Below are 18,547 nucleotides of genomic sequence, written 5' to 3'. Positions count from 1 at the left end.
TACGTTTTCACTAGGTCAAATATGATACGTTTTCACTAGACGATATAATTCGAATTACTTTACGTTTTGACTCCGCCGCAACGCGTATAACATTCTTTAACGTAAAAAACACTATTTTTTTACGTGCTTATTTTTAAGTACGTTTCGCTAGGAATCCAAGTTGGTTTACATTTCGACATAAATTTTCTCGGTAATTAGTAAATATAATACGTTTTCGTGCTTATTTTCATGTGCGTTTTCAGTTGGTCTCCGTTTTAACGTAAATTTTGTTCGAAAACGAGTCGGGTCAAATATTTAACGGTATAAGTTCGAGTTACTTTAAGATGCAACAACGGGCGGCGTGTCAAAATACTAGTTGCAAACATTTACACACAACATACAAGACAAATTAATAAAAATCAACTCTAGCCTCAACACTCCAAGAAAACCAATAGGTTTGCTATCATGGGGCCTATGAACTATGGTTGGTGGTCTTGCAAGTTGAACTTCAATCTGGTTATTGTTATATCAAAAGACACTTCATTGATGCCACCACATGCCCTGCTTGCTTGAGAACATACACACCCCCCTCATGAACCAATCTTGCTACAAATTACACAACCACTATCCTAAATTCTTAACAACAGACAAAGCATTCAGTGAACCTACTTACGATCGAATTGATGGCTTAATCTCGTAAGTTACATAACCACTTGATGGATGCAATTACCGCCAACCGTGTGATAAAATACCAGTACTGAACCATAAAGCCTTAAGCAGAATCGTTAACATAAACCCTAAACCCTAAAGCAAAATCATCTGCATAAACCTTGAAACTTAAACCCTTAACCAGAAAGCCTCCACCTTCATATCAAGTTATTGATATTACATTGCAATATTGCCTAAACAAACCGACATCTTTAAAACTTATGCATAACACCAACCTCACATCTTCATTCCATGTCTACTTAGAAGTTTATCATTCTTCAAGCGAACCCATTGCATCTACGAACACGGGTCTTACCTCTTTAAGAATGAAAAACACTCCGATTTCTCTTTGTAACACTTTGTCCCCTGCAGATAAAAGATGAATCAAACAGCGGTGATCAGTTAAAGTTATACGACTGGTTTACTTTTACCCAAACAACAAAAAGGATACAAGAGAACAGCAGCTTAGCCTCCTCACAATTCCACCATCTCCCTAGCTGTATACAATACAAACATCAGATTCATAACATATATCCAGAATTCAAATACCACTAGGAAATAGATCATACACTAGAATCGATCACATGCATCTTTGACTTGTACTCTAGAGGAGGTGGAGGTGTACCGACCCACAAACTCTACACTATAAAAATCTCAAGTTCTCAACAACAATCTATTTAAAGATTCGGTGACCTTAAATATTCCATCTGATCAACCAACTCTTGCATATCATCATCCCAATCAAGCTTTTGAGCATCTAGATCATCAAGAAACTCCTCAGGGTGTTTTTCGACCGGCAGATCCACATTCAACAGTTCTTCCCATAAATTGTCATGAGATTCATCTTGATTACCAACATAACTACTTGAATCACCTTCAACGGTGGCTGCAAGAAACGGATCTTGTATGCTTTCGATACCAATATCACCATCTGGTCCACCGACTTCTTGTAAATTCTCTACGCTTGGTGTCATTGTCAACCGCCGTTTACGACCGACTTCAATCTGTTCCTTTTCTCTGTGTGCGTATTTTTCCATGTACTTCTGGAGGAACTCGGGGTTGCTAAACGCTTTTGCGAGGAATCCCATCATGTTTTGTTGTTTTCTTTCGGTGGTTCTTAATCTGTTTTCCATGGATATGAGTTTGTCTTTTGACTGTTGCTGTAGTTGCCGCAGCCTAACAATTTCCGCCATTAATACACTGCGGTCCCTTTTAAGTCCTTCGAGTTCTTCTTCTATCCCGTACTGGCCTACTTCAATACACGGCCCGAATTCATGTTTCGGTTGGGCCAATGGAACCACATTTCTTCTTCTTCTTATTGTCTTCAACAGATGCCTTTGACCCCCTAGAAACCCTTCGTTTGCAAATTCCCATCTGTCTGGATCCACTTTCCTGAAGCCCTATTATGAACAAAATTTCGTAATTCAGTAACAAAATAAAGTTATCCTAATGGATGACAACAGAATTACTGGAAACCTAGAACGCCCGATCTGGTGCATTGCAAGCAACACACGACACCTAATAATCAATAGCAGAATAACAACCAATCATATACTCGCATCAAATTGATAAAATTAACCGAACACAGAGACTAAAACATAACAACAAACGCCAATTTGATGCATTACAAGCAACACACGATACCTAATAATCAATAACAGAATAACAACTAATACTCATATCAAATTGATAAAATTAACCGAACACACGGAGACTAAAACATAACAACAAACGCCAATTTGATGCAATGCAAGCAACACACCATACCTATCAATCAATAGCAGAATAACAACTAATCATATACTCACATCAAATTGATTAAATTAACCGAACACACGGAGACTAAAACATAACAACAAATCGCCAATTTGATGCATTACAAGCTACACAGGATACCTAATAATCAATAGCAGAATAACAACTAATACTCATATCAAATTGATAAAATTAACCGAATACAGAGACTAAAACATAACAGCAAAACGCCAATTTGACGCATTACAAGCTACGCAGGATACCTAATAATCAATAGCAGAATAACAACTAATACTCATATCAAATTGATAAAATTAACCGAATACAGAGACTAAAACATAACAGCAAAACGCCAATTTGATGCATTACAAGCAACACACGATACCTAATAATAGCAGAATAACAACTAATACTCATATCAAATTGATAAAATTAACCGAACACGGAGACTAAAACATCGCCAATTTGATGCATTACAAGCTACACACAATACCTATCAATCAACAGCAGAATAAAACTAACAAAATACTTACATAAGTATTAAGCTGGCGAATAAAGCTAGAAAAATTACTATGCTTAAAATACTTCGGTAGCAGATTTGTGGAAAACTTATGCGAATCCCAAACAACGAAGCTATTCCGTTCTCTGCTCCACGAAACCACCGCATCGGTGGCCGGATCTTCCACCATATCAAACGTTTTCGTGAGGAACGGTGGCGGACCTACCTCGTGCAGGCCTTCCTTCGGCCGCGGTGAAGAAGACGATGACGATGAACCGGTAGCGGTTACGGTTGTTGCGGACGATATGAATGTGATTTCTTCTTCTTTTACTGTTGGTTTGGGTTGTAGGTTTGTGTTGAACTCCATTGTTCTGCAGAGTTTGTTAGGATGATGATGAATTTGGGAAGTATAATGGTGGTGTGAAATGTGTGTGAACAGAGTGTTGGTGGAGGGTGGGAGATAAAAGAAGAGGGAGTGGAAGGTTCTAGATACACAGGTAATGGATGTTTCTTAGAACAATCACCAAAAATATCTAAATATCAACTAAAATATCTAAATAAAATATATGTATCTGGATTTTTTAAACTTTTATTTATATATTTATCTATATAAAATATATGTATCCAGATTTTTTTTTTAACTTTTATTTTCTTAGCAAATGTCAAAATGGTATTTGAGTTTAGCTCACTTTATTATTTTTTATTTTTTTTTTCAGTTTAAAAATGAATTTTTTTTTCTAATCAGGGTCTTTAAGGGTTTATTTTTGTTGTCATTTCTATCAAATTAGCAAATTAAGTTACAAATTTATGGTTTTTTTTTGTCACTTTCTCATTTAAATGATGGAGTTCCTCATGGAGTTCAAGCGTAAAATGACGATTTACCCTCTATTTAAATGAGGAAAATGACAAAAAGAGCAGAAATTTCTGACCAGTTTGTCACTTGGATGGAAATTGCAACAAAAATGAAACCTCGGGATCTAAGTACAAAAGGCTTCATTTTTTTACGGATGTAGCAAAAGTGATCTAAACTTAGTGACCATTTTGGCATTTTACTCTGTATTTTTTAATAAACTTTTTAGGAAAGTATTAGTAAAAAATCTAAATAAAATATATGTATCTAGATTTCTTTTTTAAATTTGATTTATATTTGTGATAAACTTTTTAGAAAACTATTAGTAAAAAATGATTGGAATGCGGTAAGGTTGGTTTGTTTAATCAATAATTTGAAAACAAGCTGTGTATTTATTTGCGATGTTTTAAATGCCGATTCGAACCCTACACATTGGGGATAAGTGTGGGGTCGGGCCAATCGGGTTTGGGACGAGGTTAGAATTTGGTGATATACTAATTTACCTGACCCGATTACTCGTTTCCCGGATTGTATACCCATTATAATTTTGTTTAAGTATGTGTGTGTGTATATATAGTGGAATTATAGGGAAATCCCATGTGAGTTGCAAAAACTTTGAAAACCTAATGGATGGACATCATGCTGTCACGTGTTACACTTTTTCGCTGTAACACTTTTACTGAAACCTGCAACATTTTCTGACACTGACACACTTTTCGTAACAGTGGAGAGAGGATAGAGAATGTGTTATATTTTTTTAGTTGTTCGCATTTTTTGTAACTCACCTGTAACACTTTTTTATTGTTTTTTACAATATTTTTTATATTATATGAAGTGTATGGATTTTAAAACTTACTAGCCATTTACCCGCGCGATGCAGCGGGAGTGGCGATTTACAATAGGATACTCGTTGACCGTTAGTTTATCAGTCGTCTCGTGATATATTGTATAGTACTTAAGTTAGTTTTCTTATTCTGATATGTTGGCACTTTTTTTTCTATTAGTTTATCGATTCTTTGGTGATATACTTTTATTAATTTTTTAGTTGTTTGTTTATCAATCTTTCTATTAAATCAATCATAAGTACATAATTCTTTAACCATAATTCATTAATCGATACAAATACGAAATGCAATATGCTGAACATTACAAATTTGTTAACAAAACTACAACTATTTGTTTCTTTGTTAATCTCATGATAACGTTTTTTATAATTTTTATTTGCTTTGTAGGAGGAAGATGGATGTTTCTCTCCATAGGGCATACAAGAAACAGGTTATTGGCGGAAGGCCGCCATATTTAACATATAAAGTTTTTTTATACATTAAATATGGCGGGTTGCCGCCAATCTTGTATGCCCTAGGAGAGAAGCACCTAAATCGTTGGCTTTTTTATCTTCTATATCAATGCCACTTGGTACACACTTTTTACAAATTAAATTTGAAAGCCAACAAATAACCAAAAGACTCGTAATCCATCTACAAGTGTTTCATAAGGAGCACTTGATCAATACTATCATTAGTCTATTAGCAAGTTTCCCCTTTACTAACATTTTAAAACATATCGTAAAGAAAATCACCATTCTCATAGGGTTTCCTCTAGTCAATAACCAACTGATTACTTAACCTTTAACATCTTGATCACTGGTAGTTGTCATTCTCTTATCATAGACAAAGCAGGTTGTCGGGTTGGCTCACACACAGATTCTTCCCCATCGATTTGTTATTGTATATATAAAAATGTGCTAGATATAATTATGCAAACTAACTTAGTTTATATAAATTGAATCCTTCATACTGAAGCTTGATAGGAGGTTTTTATGTATTTGATTACAACTTTTAAACGTGTCAGGAGTCTCACTGGAAACAGCCTCTTTATTCTTACAGGGTATAGGTAAGGATGTCTACATCTTACCCTACTCAGACCCTACATTTGCTTTGCTATTAGTGGGATTTACTAAGTATGATGATAATGATTACAACTTTTAAACTATCTAATCCATTTCCTATTTAGTTAAGGCCTTTAGCTCATCTTGGTAGGAGTTTTTATGTATTTGATTACAGCTTTTAAACAATCTGATCCATTTTCTATTTAGTCACCTCCTTTAGCTCATATCATTTGTCATGTTAAAGATAAGACATAATCCAAGTGGGTCGAAATAGCCCAGTTTAGTCTGTCATAAACTATGAAGTTGGAAACTGAAAACCAGTTCCTTTAAATTCAAATCATCATTAAAAATTTCATAGAAATATAGCATTAACACTCTATTGCCTCATGCCTATAAATTACCCAATTGACCTTTTGTAGTATGAAAATAACAACTAATGGATCCGATATGTAAAGTTATTTAATTAATGGATCCCCATTAAATAAAAAGGAATGACAAAAATTGATAACAGATGTAGATGTATACTGGCGATTCAAATTGAAATTAGAGAAAAAGGACATAAAGACAAAAAATCAACGATGTAACTGTGTGATTTTCTATAATGTAGATTACTAAATATTCTAATTTGATGTAGCATAAAAAAGAACATGATTTTTATCTCATTTAGAGGACAATCACTCTTTTGGTCAGCATCTATTTGTTACAGTTGGTAAGAAGATCGACACCTACTACCTTTGTCTACCTGCAATAGATAAAAGTCAACAAACTTATATGCAATCAGGGAATAAAAGACTGAAAAGTGTCAACAATAAGATGAGAATCATAAAAAGGAACATGAACATGTAGAAGTTATGCTAGATGGCCCCAAAGATAATATCTCGACCCATTTGACCCAAAACGGGTGAGCTGGTTTTATTTTTAATTTAAATGTGACTACCGGTAAATTGGAAGAGGATGGCTACAAGTTATCTTCATAAATAACCTTATTTTCTATGCAGCCAATCTCGGCGATATATCACCAATATATTCGACCCATTTTATTTTTATTATATCTTAATCCTACTCCTAAAAGCATTCTCTTTCAACCCAACACTTTTATAGTCCATACTCCTTTTAACTGTCATGAAATAATGTATGAACATGAATTTTAGATTAAAAGAACTGGGATGTTGTAAGCATTTGTCGGCCCATCTCATTATTAGCTAATAAGAATTTTTCCTATTTTGACCCGTTATCAAGTACAACCCCATTGGCCGCTTTATATCTAAACACATTCAAACTGCCACCTCTATAATTAATGCTTAACAATGAAACTAACTCACAATGGGTCACGGGTCAAGTACCTGCTGCATTGCTTATATGTTTGGTGTCACGAAAACCGGTTGTGATGGCTAAGCATCAAAGTCCAATTGATCTCGGGAATGTAGATTTGATCGTGCTTATTAGTAGGCGATGTGTCGATTATTTTGACCCTCGAGAAACAACCCAATGCCGAACACTGTTTGATAATAGAAAACGTCCCGGTGATGATAGCTTGACTTCCGACAACCGCAGCAAGTATCACGATTCCAAGAACCGGCCATCTTAACTTTTATGGTTTCCATAACAGACACATAGTTAGCTTAACTTCACATGAAACTCAGAATAAAAACATGAAAAATGCCCACCGGGAACGGATACGTAGAAACCGATTCGGTAGTCGATCCAAATGCCATCAACCCGAATGGCAGCATACGTGGTTCCCGGTCCGATCTGGTCTCAAAAGTATTGAAAATTATATTATTATTAATATATTGTTATTGAAAGAATATAAAGCTTTTGACACTGAAGGAAAAAAAATACCTGCAAGCAATTGAATATGCCTTTCTGCTTGTTTTCATCATCCACTAAACCCGTCCAACCACCTGCCAGCAATTAGAAATCAAATTGCAACTAAAATACCTAAAAAATAGTCTGAAAAATAGTCAAAAAACATAAAGGTTACCATCAACCAAAGATTAAAGCGACGGTTGAAGAATTGACTATCTAGGGGATGTTAAATGGGACGTTCGTAGGTTGGTGTGTCTAATGCCATAAAATCCAAGAATGAACAAACAGAATTTTCAGTTCTCTTTTTATCTTTTAAAAATTGTTATAAAAATAATTTTATTTGTTTATAAAAAAAATAAACGGGCTAAACATGTCACCCACGAACCTGTTAAGTGCACCCAAAACAACACGTTAAGCGAGTTAGTTGGTTTATTCATTAAAGACACAATTTGGACGACTCCCGTTCCATTTGACCTGTTAGAGTAAAACTTGACATTACCTTTCTATAATTGTGATAAGAAAATCTCACACATAAGACATACCATAGCCTGACCGTAGCTGTTCCCGGATATCAATTACTGAAAATAGAACCGGGCCTGCACAAAATCCACATTAGGTAGTTGCCAAAGCTGATTTTGCTGCGGAAAGTACATAATCAAATTATGTTACTTATTGAAAACCTTTTTAAATTTGTTGAACCAACTTTGACCTATAAGTCTATAACTCAAGCTAAATTCTAGGCGATGAACCAACAGGAATTGAGTTAGAGGTGGTATAATGAGTAACGGGTCAAGTGGAGCTGTAAGGTTTGGTCGACTATACCAAAACATCTTTTTTGTCTGTATTATTTAGCGTGTCAATTATGAGTCGAGAAGCATAAATTTCAATGACAAAACTAATTATTAAAAACACTTTGGATGACTTTAACCATTTTCCCCATTATCTTTTAGCTTCTTCATATGATTCATTAAGTCAATGATGTGGATTGAGATGAAAACTGTTTTTTCTTTTCTCGGTCCATCACTTTTTTACAGATTAAGTAAACAAAAAATAATGTCAGTTGAGATGAAAAATGGGTGGTCGGTCAGGTTGGATAGAAGGTCAATGACTCAAGTCAGAATGAAAAATGGGTGGTCAATCATGTTGAGAATCTTCAACCCTTTTAAGCTATTAACCCAGCTCAAATTTAGTTTTTTTTTTTTTTTTCATTTTACCCATTTAACTTGTAACAGTAAATGTATAACCCAAACTGGCATGTTTACCTACAAACGAGTCACAATTCCCAACCTATACATGGATTACTTCCTCATGTGCCTACTCTGCCACACTATCAACCTTCGTCACATAATTTCTGCACTAAAAAATAAATCCAATCAGAAAGATTGAGCAAAATTTCCATATAAATGAGGATATAAGGTCACAAAATGAAAGAGATACCTTTAAATCTGAATCTGGGAGTGTCTCATAGTATGATTTTAACGTTCCATAATGTGGATGCAAAACCGAATTCATAGAACTTGTTGAAAAGATCAGAAGCAGCCATGATTGCAGTCTTGCATTAAGCACTTCTTGGATTCTTCATTGATTTCACTAAAACCATCACGACCTTTTTCCTGTATAAGTTACAACCCATATATTATATTAATAAACCACATAATTCTTCAGACCAACATCATACATAAAAGAATCGGTTTTTACATACAAGATCGGTAGCAGGAGCTCAGAGTGGAACAATGCTAGTCACCTCACATCGTTCAACGAATCGCAAATCTTTAGCCAGTCCTTTGACTCCGGTCCTTCCATTAGACTCTCAGTTCCCAAAAATAAAAAAAAATTGAATCAGAATATATAAAAAAAAGTATAAATCCCCCAAAGGGTTTGGATTTTCAGATGAAATAATAATCAAAATACACAAAAATCAGAATTTTTTTTTAATCAGATTACATGAAAAGTAAGAATCTCCCAAAGTTGAACAAGAATCTTGATAAACATGAACTATTTCAAGAAACCAAGACATATATTTACCTCAAACTTCAATATCAGAAAAAAAAGGTCCAATATTTTCAGATGATAAAACCAAAATACACAAAATCACAAATGGTTCGTGTCTTCATCTACAACAAAAATCCTCAAAAAAATGACGGTAGTACAGTAGATCTGAGAAAACTTTCAGCAAAAAAAAATTACTCGTTCTCATTGCAGAGTCGCAGAACCACCACCACACATTGACGGTAGTACCAGATGTAAGATCCTTCTGAGTAGCAGCCGTATCACCAAGGTTGAAGAGAGAGAGAGAGAGCAGGTGCGAGATGAGATTGAGATCTGAATGGAGAATGAGATTTGTTTATCGATCTGGTGTTAATGTGAAAGGCTAGATCTTGAATCGCCTTGGAGAAAAACCCTAGATCCAGATCTCTGGAATCGCCAGAGAGAGAGAGAGGAACAGGGAGCGGGTGATTTTGAAATGTTTTGAAACCCTAATGTATCTAATGTATCCGTGTTATTTTAGTAAAAGGGTATAGGTGGAAAGAGATGTTTTCTAATGCTTAAAAGACTTGTACATCATGCTTTTAGGGTGTTTTAAGAAAATTTCAATGACCTTAAGATGTCCTTTGGATATGCTTATTAATATAGTATAGATATAGATAATTTACAAAGTTTTATTTTGTAATGTGCGTAAAAAACATTTTACATTTTTTTACAGCAAGATTTTTATGTAACAAAACACTTATCACATTTTTTGTCAGTTGAAAGAGGAGAGAGAAAAGTGTAAAAATTTTACATTTTTTTGTCAGACTGCAACATTTTTCTGAAAAAAAGTAACTTTTTTATAAATTTTTAATATCCACCATTGATCATATGAGTTGGATGGTGAAGATGAAGTTTTCTAAGTTTCTTTAACTCAGGTGGATTTTCGATTTATCAATTCCCTATATATATATATATATATAGGGAAAAGATCCGTTAGGAACCACCCTTTATTGCGAGAACCGCGAGAACCAGTGTGAACACAAACAGTAATACCTAAAAAAATCTAAAAAACACCCAATTTTTTTTTTATTTTTTTACTATTTTTTATATAAAAATCGCTACTTTTAGTATCAAAAAAAATAATTTAATTTTTTTTTTAAAAAAAAAATTTTTTTTGGCTACTAAAAGTAGCAATTTGAACATAAAAAATAGTAAAAAAAATTAGATTTTTTTTAGATTTTTTTTTTATTTTTTTAGATTTTTTAGGTTTTTTGGGGGTTTAGTTTTTAGCATTTTAGCTTGGGGGGGGGGGTTAGGTTTTGGGGGGGGTGGGGGAGGGGGTTTAGGTTTTTTGGGGGGGGTGGGGGGTGGGGGGGGTTAGGTTTTTTTTTTAGGTTTTTTGAGGGTTTTAGTTTTTAGCAATTAGCTTGGGGGGGGGGGGGTTAGGTTTTTTTTTTGGGGGGGGGGGGTTAGGTTTTTTTTGGGGGGGGGGTGGTGGGGGGTTTAGGTTTTTGGGAGTGGGGGTGGGGGTTAGGTTTTTTTTAGGGTTTTTTTAGGTTTTTTTAGCTATTTTAGGTTGTGTTCACATTGGTTCTCGCTGTTCTCGCAATAAGGTGGTTCTCGAATGAACCTTACCCTATATATATATATATATATATATATATATATATATATATATATATATATATATAGGGGTAGGTTAACGAACAAATGCGCTTATCGTACATTACGTACGCTACAATCTCAGTCGTCAGATCATTTTCCTGCATTGAATTCGCATGTTGTTTTTTTATAACAATTTCGCATGTTGGTTTTTTAACATGCGATTTCATCAAAAATTACACATGCGAAATTGTTACAAAAAACATCATGGTATTTCATCAAAATTATCACATGCGAAATTGAATTACCACATGCGAAATTGTTACAAAAAAACAACCTTCTATTTCATCAAAATTATCACATGTGAAATTGAATTACCACATGCGAAATTGTTACAAAAAAAACAACCTTCTATTTCATCAAAATTATCACATGCGAAAATGTTACAAAAAAACACCTGCTATTTCATCAAATTTATCACATGCGAAATTATTACAAAAAAAAAACAACATGCGATTTTCATTGCGGGAAGATGATCGGACGGCTGAGATTGTAGCGTACGTAATGTACGATAAGGGAATTTGCACAGTACCCTTTACCTATATATATATATATATATATATATATATATAGAAAGTGTACTGTGCAAATGCCCTTATCGTACAATACGTACGCGTCAATCTCAGCCGTCAGATCTTTCATCCCGCATTGAAATCGCATGTTGGTTTTTTGTAACAATTTCGCATGTGATAATTTTTTATGAAATCGCATGTTGGTTTTTTGTAACAATTTCGCATGTGATAATTTTGATAAAATAGCATGTTGTTTTTTTGTAACAATTTCGCATGTGGTAATTTTGATGAAATCGCATGTTAAAAAAACAACATGCGAAATTGTTACAAAAAAGAACATGCGATTTCAATGCTGGAAGATGATCTGACGGCTGAGATTGTAGCGTACGTAATGAATGATAAGGGCATTTGTATGTTAACCTAACCATATATATATATATATATATATATATATAGGGAGCCGCTAAAATGAAAACCACCCCAGTTGTAAGAACCACGAGAACCACTCTCCACCAATCATATTTTACCACCCTAAAGGGTAGTTTGGTCATTTACCCCAAATGTCAAATCCAACCATTTCTTTCATTTAAAGCCATCAGTCTTTGTCTCTATCCTCATTTGTTTCTTTTCATATTCTCTCTCCCCATTTGTTCAAAATAGTCAGACATTCATCTCTCATCCCAAACCATAAACCCACCACCATATTCATCCCACACCCCATTCTTCTCCACGGTTGATGTTTCAAGCAGGAAAGAGAGAAAGTACACATAGAGAGAGGAGAGAGAGAGGGAGACCGGAGTGTCTGTCTAGCTGAGTTGCGGCGGCGGCGGTGCCGGTTGATGTTTCAAGCAGGAAAGAGAGAGAGTAGACAGAGAAAGAGAGAGAGGAGAGAGAAAGAGAGAGGGAGACCGGCAGAGTAGTCCGGTGGCGGCGACGCCGCTACGGCGGCGGTGATGATGATGCAACGATGATGACGATGGGGACATGCTGACAAGGCTGTAAAGAGAGAAAGATTCCGGTGGTGTCTCTGCCGTAAGCGACGACAGTGACGTTCTTCTCCGGTAAACCTTTCAACTCCTTTTCTTTCTCTCTTAGTTCCTTTTTCTTTTACAGGATCCGAGTCAGCTGCTTGTTTCTTTTTTGAGGTGAGTTGGAGGAGGTTGAAGAAGTAGCGGCACTGGTGGTGTTCGGGAGACTAGTGGATAATAATCATGGAAGTCTTTATAAGTACTAGAGGTTTATGGTTATTAGTATTCGCTATCTGTAATATTGTATCATATTTTCCATCATTTTCGGCCACTTATTCAAGTACATACACACGCACCACATGTTTTTGGTATTAAAGGGTCCTAACTTTCCACTTTGCTAAAAATATTTATACAATTTGGATATATTTTGGTTAAAATTTCTCTGTGTTATTATTTATGAAAGTAGAAAACTTCTATTTCAGTCTTGATTTTGAAGACATAAACTTATGCCCAGAATGGTTAAAATTTCTGTGTAAAAACCGTAAACTTTTTAACGTAAAACGTAAAACATAAATTTTTTAACGTAAAACGTAAACTTTTTAACGTAAAACGTAAAACGTAAAATTTTTAACGTAAAACGTAAACTTTTTAACGTAAAATGTAAAACGTTAACTTTTTAACGTAAAACGTAAAACGTTAACTTTTTAACGTAAAACGTAAACTTTTTAACGTAAAGCGTAAAACGTAAACTCTTATCTAAAGACTTTTAACGTAAAACGTAAAACTTATTTTACATAAATTGTAAAACGTAAAAAACCGTGTGATAAAACGGTGACTAAACAAGGGGCGTGAATACGAGGCATAAAAACGCCGTGTAAAAAACGGGGCGTAAAAACGACGGGGTGTAAAAAACGGCCCGTTAAAAAAATGACGCATGGAAAAGCCGGGAGTAAAAAATGGCGTGCAAAAACGGCGCGTTTAAACACGACGCGTGATAAAGCCGGGTGTAAAAACGGCGTGCAAAAACCGGCATAAAAACGCCGCATAAAAAACGGGACATAAAAAACGACGGGGTGTAAAAGACGGTCCGTTAAAAAAACGACGCGTGGAAAAGTCGGGCTTAAAAAACGGCGCGTTAAAAAACGACCCTTGATAAAGCCGAGCGTAAAAACGGCGTGCAAAAACCGGCGCGCAAAAAAAATTGTTTTGTTAAAAAATCTGAATTTAAAATGGTTTTTAATAAAAAAATTCTATTTAAAAAACAAGTAATATAATAATACCAAAAAAGTAATAAACAACTATAAAGACAAAAATGAGTAAATTTACTAAACTAACCTTTTGAATTAAAATATTAAAAACATAATAAGACAAAAAGTATTTAATATTAATTTTAGTTACTTTTAAACTTATCCATCCAATCTGAAGATCTAATGGTTTAAAAGTGGTTCTTTCGGTTCTTACAACTGGGGGTGGTTTTCATTTTTGCGGTCCCTTATATATATATATATATATATATATATATATATATATATATATATATATATATATATATATATATATATATATATATATATATATATATATATATATATATATAGGGGATCGCTAAAATAAAAACCACCTCCAGTTGTAAGAACCGAGAGAACCGCTTTCTAGCCATTAGATCTTCAAGATCAATGGATGAGATTAAAAGTAACTAAAAATAATATTAAATGATTTTTGTCTTATTATGTCTTTAATATTATAATCCAAAAGAATAATTTAGTAAAATGACTCTATTTTGTCTTTTTGTCTTTATTGTTTTTTATTAGTTTTTTGTATTATTATATTACTTTTTATTTTTTAAACATAATTTTTTATTAAAAACATTTTTAAATTCAGATTTTTTTAAAGATTTTTTATACTTTTTACAATTTAAGTTTTACGTTAAACTTTTTACGTTTTTTTGACGCGCCGTTTTTTTAACGCCTTTTTTTTAACGCGCCGTTTTTTACGCGCCGTTTTTTACGCGCCGTTTTTTTAACGCTGGTTTTTTACGTTAACGTTTTTTTACGTTTTACGCGCCGGTTTTTTACGTTTTACGCGCCGGTTTTTTACGTTTTACGTAAAACTTTTTACATTTTACTAAAAAAAATTACGATTTACGTTTTACCTAAAACTTTTTACGTTTTACGAAAAACTTTTTACGTTTTACGTAAAACTTTTTATGTTTTACGTTTTTACGTTTTACGTAAAACTTTTTACGTTTTTACGTCTTACGAAAAACTTTTTACGTTTTACGTTTTACGTTAAAAAATTTACGGTTTAACTTTTTTTTACAAAAACGTTTTTACGCAAAACCGAATGCACCTAGAAAATCGCACACTCGGGGGGTGTCTCAGGTAGTTTGCTATCATCATCGACGCCTCAAAAAAAAAAAAAAAAAAACCCAACAAACAAAAATCAAAAGAACGAGTGGATTCTTGAAAAAAAACAAAGTTTTGGATCAGATTTTCCGATAATCAGAGGCTGCAAAGTGGGGTTGCAGGTTCAAAAACCTACCCTCCGCCGTCCTTGTCGCGCCATCGTCATCAAAATCTACGAGTTTTTTTCTCATCATCGCCACCCCCATCCAACGGATCAAAACCCACCCAATCAAGAATACAAATCAAAAACAGAAATCAAAGAACCCCATTCAAACCCCCAAAACATATCAAAAATACCCATCAGAATCAAGAAGACAACTCAACCCCCAATTCGGGCACCATCGGCGCCACGGGGCACCATCGGCGCCACGGGGCACCATCGGCACCACCGAGCACCATCTGGACCACTTTCAATCGGTCACCTGTAAAAACAAACAAACCCACAGAATCAAGCAAACCACCCCACATTCAAAAGCATTAGCAAAAGCACCAGTAAAACCAACCAAATCCAAACATTAACAAGCATCAGTAAAAATCCCCCCAATATCAACAACATAAATCAAACACCGGAGAAACATCCCCAAACTGATTTTGCTTGAAAAACAAAACTGATTTTGCTTGAAAAATATCCCCAAACTGACCCGAAACCTAACCTCCACCGCCACTGCCGTAGACGGTGTGGCTCCGGCGGCCGCGCCGCCGTCTGACCACCCCCGTAATCAATATCACCATCATTATCTATCATCTTCAACATCATCATGCCGGTTATCATCACCCTCATTGAGTATTACCGGAAGCGAAAAGAAAGAAACAAGAATTAAAAAAAGGTAGAAGTAACAAATTTACCGATCTGCAATAGAAATAAGTGAGGGTGCTTACCGGACTGAAACTTGTTGACGTCGCTGACCGGATCGGAGCTCTCCGATCTCCTTCTCCGATCTCTCTCTCATCGAATCTCTCTCTCTCTCTCTTTGTCCAAACCCACCAATCATACTAGTAGAATTGATAAACAAATGAATTAACTACATCTCTAAAAAAACTACATATGATATCTGATGAATCACCCAATATATATTATTCATATGATAATTAGAAAAGGAAAAAGAGCACTGTAATCGGAAAAAGGAATGGGTTTTTGGTGGAGATAATTTAATTTTAATGAGAGAGACAAAGAGAGGAGAGAGAAGTCTTGCAGGAGAATTAAATGGCAACAAGACAAAGTTGAGATGAGTGATTTTGACATTTGAAGGAAATGACCAAATTACCTCTTTTTCTGATTGGTTAAGAGTGGTTCTCGTGGTTCTTACAACTGGGGGTGGTTTTCATATATATATGTCAGAATTTAGAGAGAACGGTGATAAATGTGAGAACGGTGAAAACAGTTTTGGTGGTGACATGTGGCATTGATGTTAAATTACACTAAGTGGTAATGTTGTCAAAAAACTCACTCACACTGGGTGTTCAAATAAAACGCCATAACAAAAAAAAAAGATATTTTTTTGAGCTGTAATTTACAACAGCTCAAAAAAACCATTTTTTTTAGCCCATAGCAAAAAAAAAAAACTATTTTTCTGAGTTATAATTTACAACAGCTCAAGCTCAAAAGAAACATTTTTTTAGCCATATAGCTCAAAAAAAAGCCATAAGCTCCTAGTTAAAACGTCACGCAAAAAAAAAAAAACTATTTTTGAGTTATAATTTACAACAGCTCAAAAAAAACTATTTTTAAGCTATAATTTACAACAGCTCAAAAAAACTCTTTTTTTGAGCTAGCTCCCATTAAAACGCCATAACAAAAGAGCTATTTTTGGAGCTATAATTTACAACAGCTCAAAAAAACCAATTTTGAGTCATATAGCTCAAAAACGCCATAAGCTCCCAGCCAAAAAAGCTATTTTTTAGCTATAATTTAAAAATGATTTTTTTTTCTAATCAGGGTCTTTAAGGGTTTATTTTTGTTGTCATTTCTATCAAATTAGCAAATTAAGTTAAAAATTTATGGTTTTTTTTGTCACTTTCTCATTTAAATGATGGAGTTCCTCATGGAGTTCAAGCGTAAAATGACGATTTACCCTCTATTTAAATGAGGAAAATGACAAAAAGAGCAGAAATTTCTGACCAGTTTGTCACTTGGATGGAAATTGCAACAAAAATGAAACCTCGGGATCTAAGTACAAAAGGCTTCATTTTTTTACGGATGTAGCAAAAGTGATCTAAACTTAGTGACCATTTTGGCATTTTACTCTGTATTTTTTAATAAACTTTTTAGGAAAGTATTAGTAAAAAATCTAAATAAAATATATGTATCTAGATTTCTTTTTTAAATTTGATTTATATTTGTGATAAACTTTTTAGAAAACTATTAGTAAAAAATGATTGGAATGCGGTAAGGTTGGTTTGTTTAATCAATAATTTGAAAACAAGCTGTGTATTTATTTGCGATGTTTTAAATGCCGATTCGAACCCTACACATTGGGGATAAGTGTGGGGTCGGGCCAATCGGGTTTGGGACGAGGTTAGAATTTGGTGATATACTCATTTACCTGACCCGATTACCGATAAAGTGTACTCGTTTCCCGGATTGTATACCCATTATAATTTTGTTTAAGTATGTGTGTGTGTATATATAGTGGAATTATAGGGAAATCCCATGTGAGTTGCAAAAACTTTGAAAACCTAATGGATGGACATCATGCTGTCACGTGTTACACTTTTTCGCTGTAACACTTTTACTGAAACCTGCAACATTTTCTGACACTGACACACTTTTCGTAACAGTGTAGAGAGGATAGAGAATGTGTTATATTTTTTTAGTTGTTCGCATTTTTTGTAACTCACCTGTAACACTTTTTTATTGTTTTTTACAATATTTTTTATATTATATGAAGTGTATGGATTTTAAAACTTATAATTTACGAAGTTTTATTTTGTAATGTGCGTAAAAAACATTTTACATTTTTTTACAGCAAGATTTTTATGTAACAAAACACTTATCACTTTTTTGTCAGTTGAAAGAGGAGAGAGAAAAGTGTAAAAATTTTACATTTTTTTGTCAGACTGCAACATTTTTCTGAAAAAAGTAACTTTTTATAAATTTTTAATATCCACCATTGATCATATGAGTTGGATGGTGAAGATGAAGTTTTCTAAGTTTCTTTAACTCAGGTGGATTTTCGATTTATCATTTCCCTATATATATATATATATAGGACAAAGATCCGTTAGGAACCACCCTTTATTGGGAGAACCGCGAGAACCAGTGTGAACACAAACAGTAATACCTAAAAAAATCTAAAAAACATCCAAAAATTTTTTTTTATTTTTTTACTATTTTTTATATAAAAATCGCTACTTTTAGTATCCAAAAAAAAAAATTTAATTTTTTTTTTAAAAAAAAAAATTTTTTTTGGCTACTAAAAGTAGCAATTTGAACATAAAAAATAGTAAAAAAAAATTTTAGATTTTTTTTTATTTTTTTTTATTTTTTTAGATTTTTTAGGTTTTTTGAGGGTTTAGTTTTTAGCATTTTAGCTTGGGGGGG

General features: G+C 34.0%; 1 protein-coding gene and 1 long non-coding RNA gene across 9 annotated transcripts; both read right to left on the bottom strand.

The window, feature by feature from the left end:
* Positions 1-324: 324 nt before the first annotated feature.
* Positions 325-3,416, bottom strand: LOC110899133 (heat shock factor protein HSF30). Of its 8 annotated transcripts, XR_002569947.1 has the most exons (5): positions 2,976-3,415; positions 1,257-2,087; positions 1,119-1,184; positions 924-1,053; positions 325-843 (listed from the first exon to the last, which is right to left on the bottom strand). XR_002569947.1 is itself a non-coding variant. In XM_022146010.2 (3 exons), the coding sequence occupies exons 1-3, from the start codon at positions 3,306-3,308 to the stop codon at positions 1,181-1,183; spliced, it is 1,044 nt and encodes a 347-aa protein (XP_022001702.1). In that variant the 5' UTR covers positions 3,309-3,416; the 3' UTR covers positions 325-1,180. The 8 variants fall into 8 exon arrangements, 3 of the variants coding, with proteins under 3 accessions (XP_022001702.1, XP_022001701.1, XP_022001703.1); XR_004875820.1 differs by having other exon boundaries at positions 325-1,053; positions 1,381-2,087; positions 2,976-3,416; XR_002569945.2 differs by lacking the exon at positions 1,119-1,184 and having other exon boundaries at positions 1,381-2,087; positions 2,976-3,416.
* Positions 3,417-6,196: 2,780 nt separating this feature from the next.
* LOC110899131 lies at positions 6,197-10,491 on the bottom strand. Its single transcript, XR_004875821.1, has 10 exons — positions 9,676-10,491; positions 9,191-9,297; positions 8,926-9,101; positions 8,751-8,844; positions 8,031-8,084; positions 7,874-7,962; positions 7,522-7,583; positions 7,347-7,431; positions 7,023-7,267; positions 6,197-6,421 (listed from the first exon to the last, which is right to left on the bottom strand). It is a non-coding gene; the product is annotated as an uncharacterized LOC110899131 (long non-coding RNA).
* Positions 10,492-18,547: the final 8,056 nt, after the last annotated feature.

The sequence above is a fragment of the Helianthus annuus genome, chromosome 13 (genome assembly GCF_002127325.2).
Source record: "Helianthus annuus cultivar XRQ/B chromosome 13, HanXRQr2.0-SUNRISE, whole genome shotgun sequence".
Taxonomy (NCBI): Eukaryota; Viridiplantae; Streptophyta; class Magnoliopsida; order Asterales; family Asteraceae; genus Helianthus; species Helianthus annuus.
Note: the sequence above shows the minus strand (reverse complement) of the source record. Positions and strands in the feature narration are given on the sequence as shown.

Coding starts and splice junctions, on each gene's coding strand:
- LOC110899133 (XM_022146009.2), bottom strand. CDS start 3,308: ATGGAGTTCAACACAAACCTACAACCCAAACCAACAGTAAAAGAAGAA. Junction 2,088..2,975: donor TTCGCCAGCTTAATACTTAT/GTAAGTATTTTG, acceptor TGTTCATAATAG/GGCTTCAGGAAAGTGGATCC. Junction 1,054..1,380: donor GATCAGATGGAATATTTAAG/GTCACCGAATCT, acceptor TTTTATCTGCAG/GGGACAAAGTGTTACAAAGA.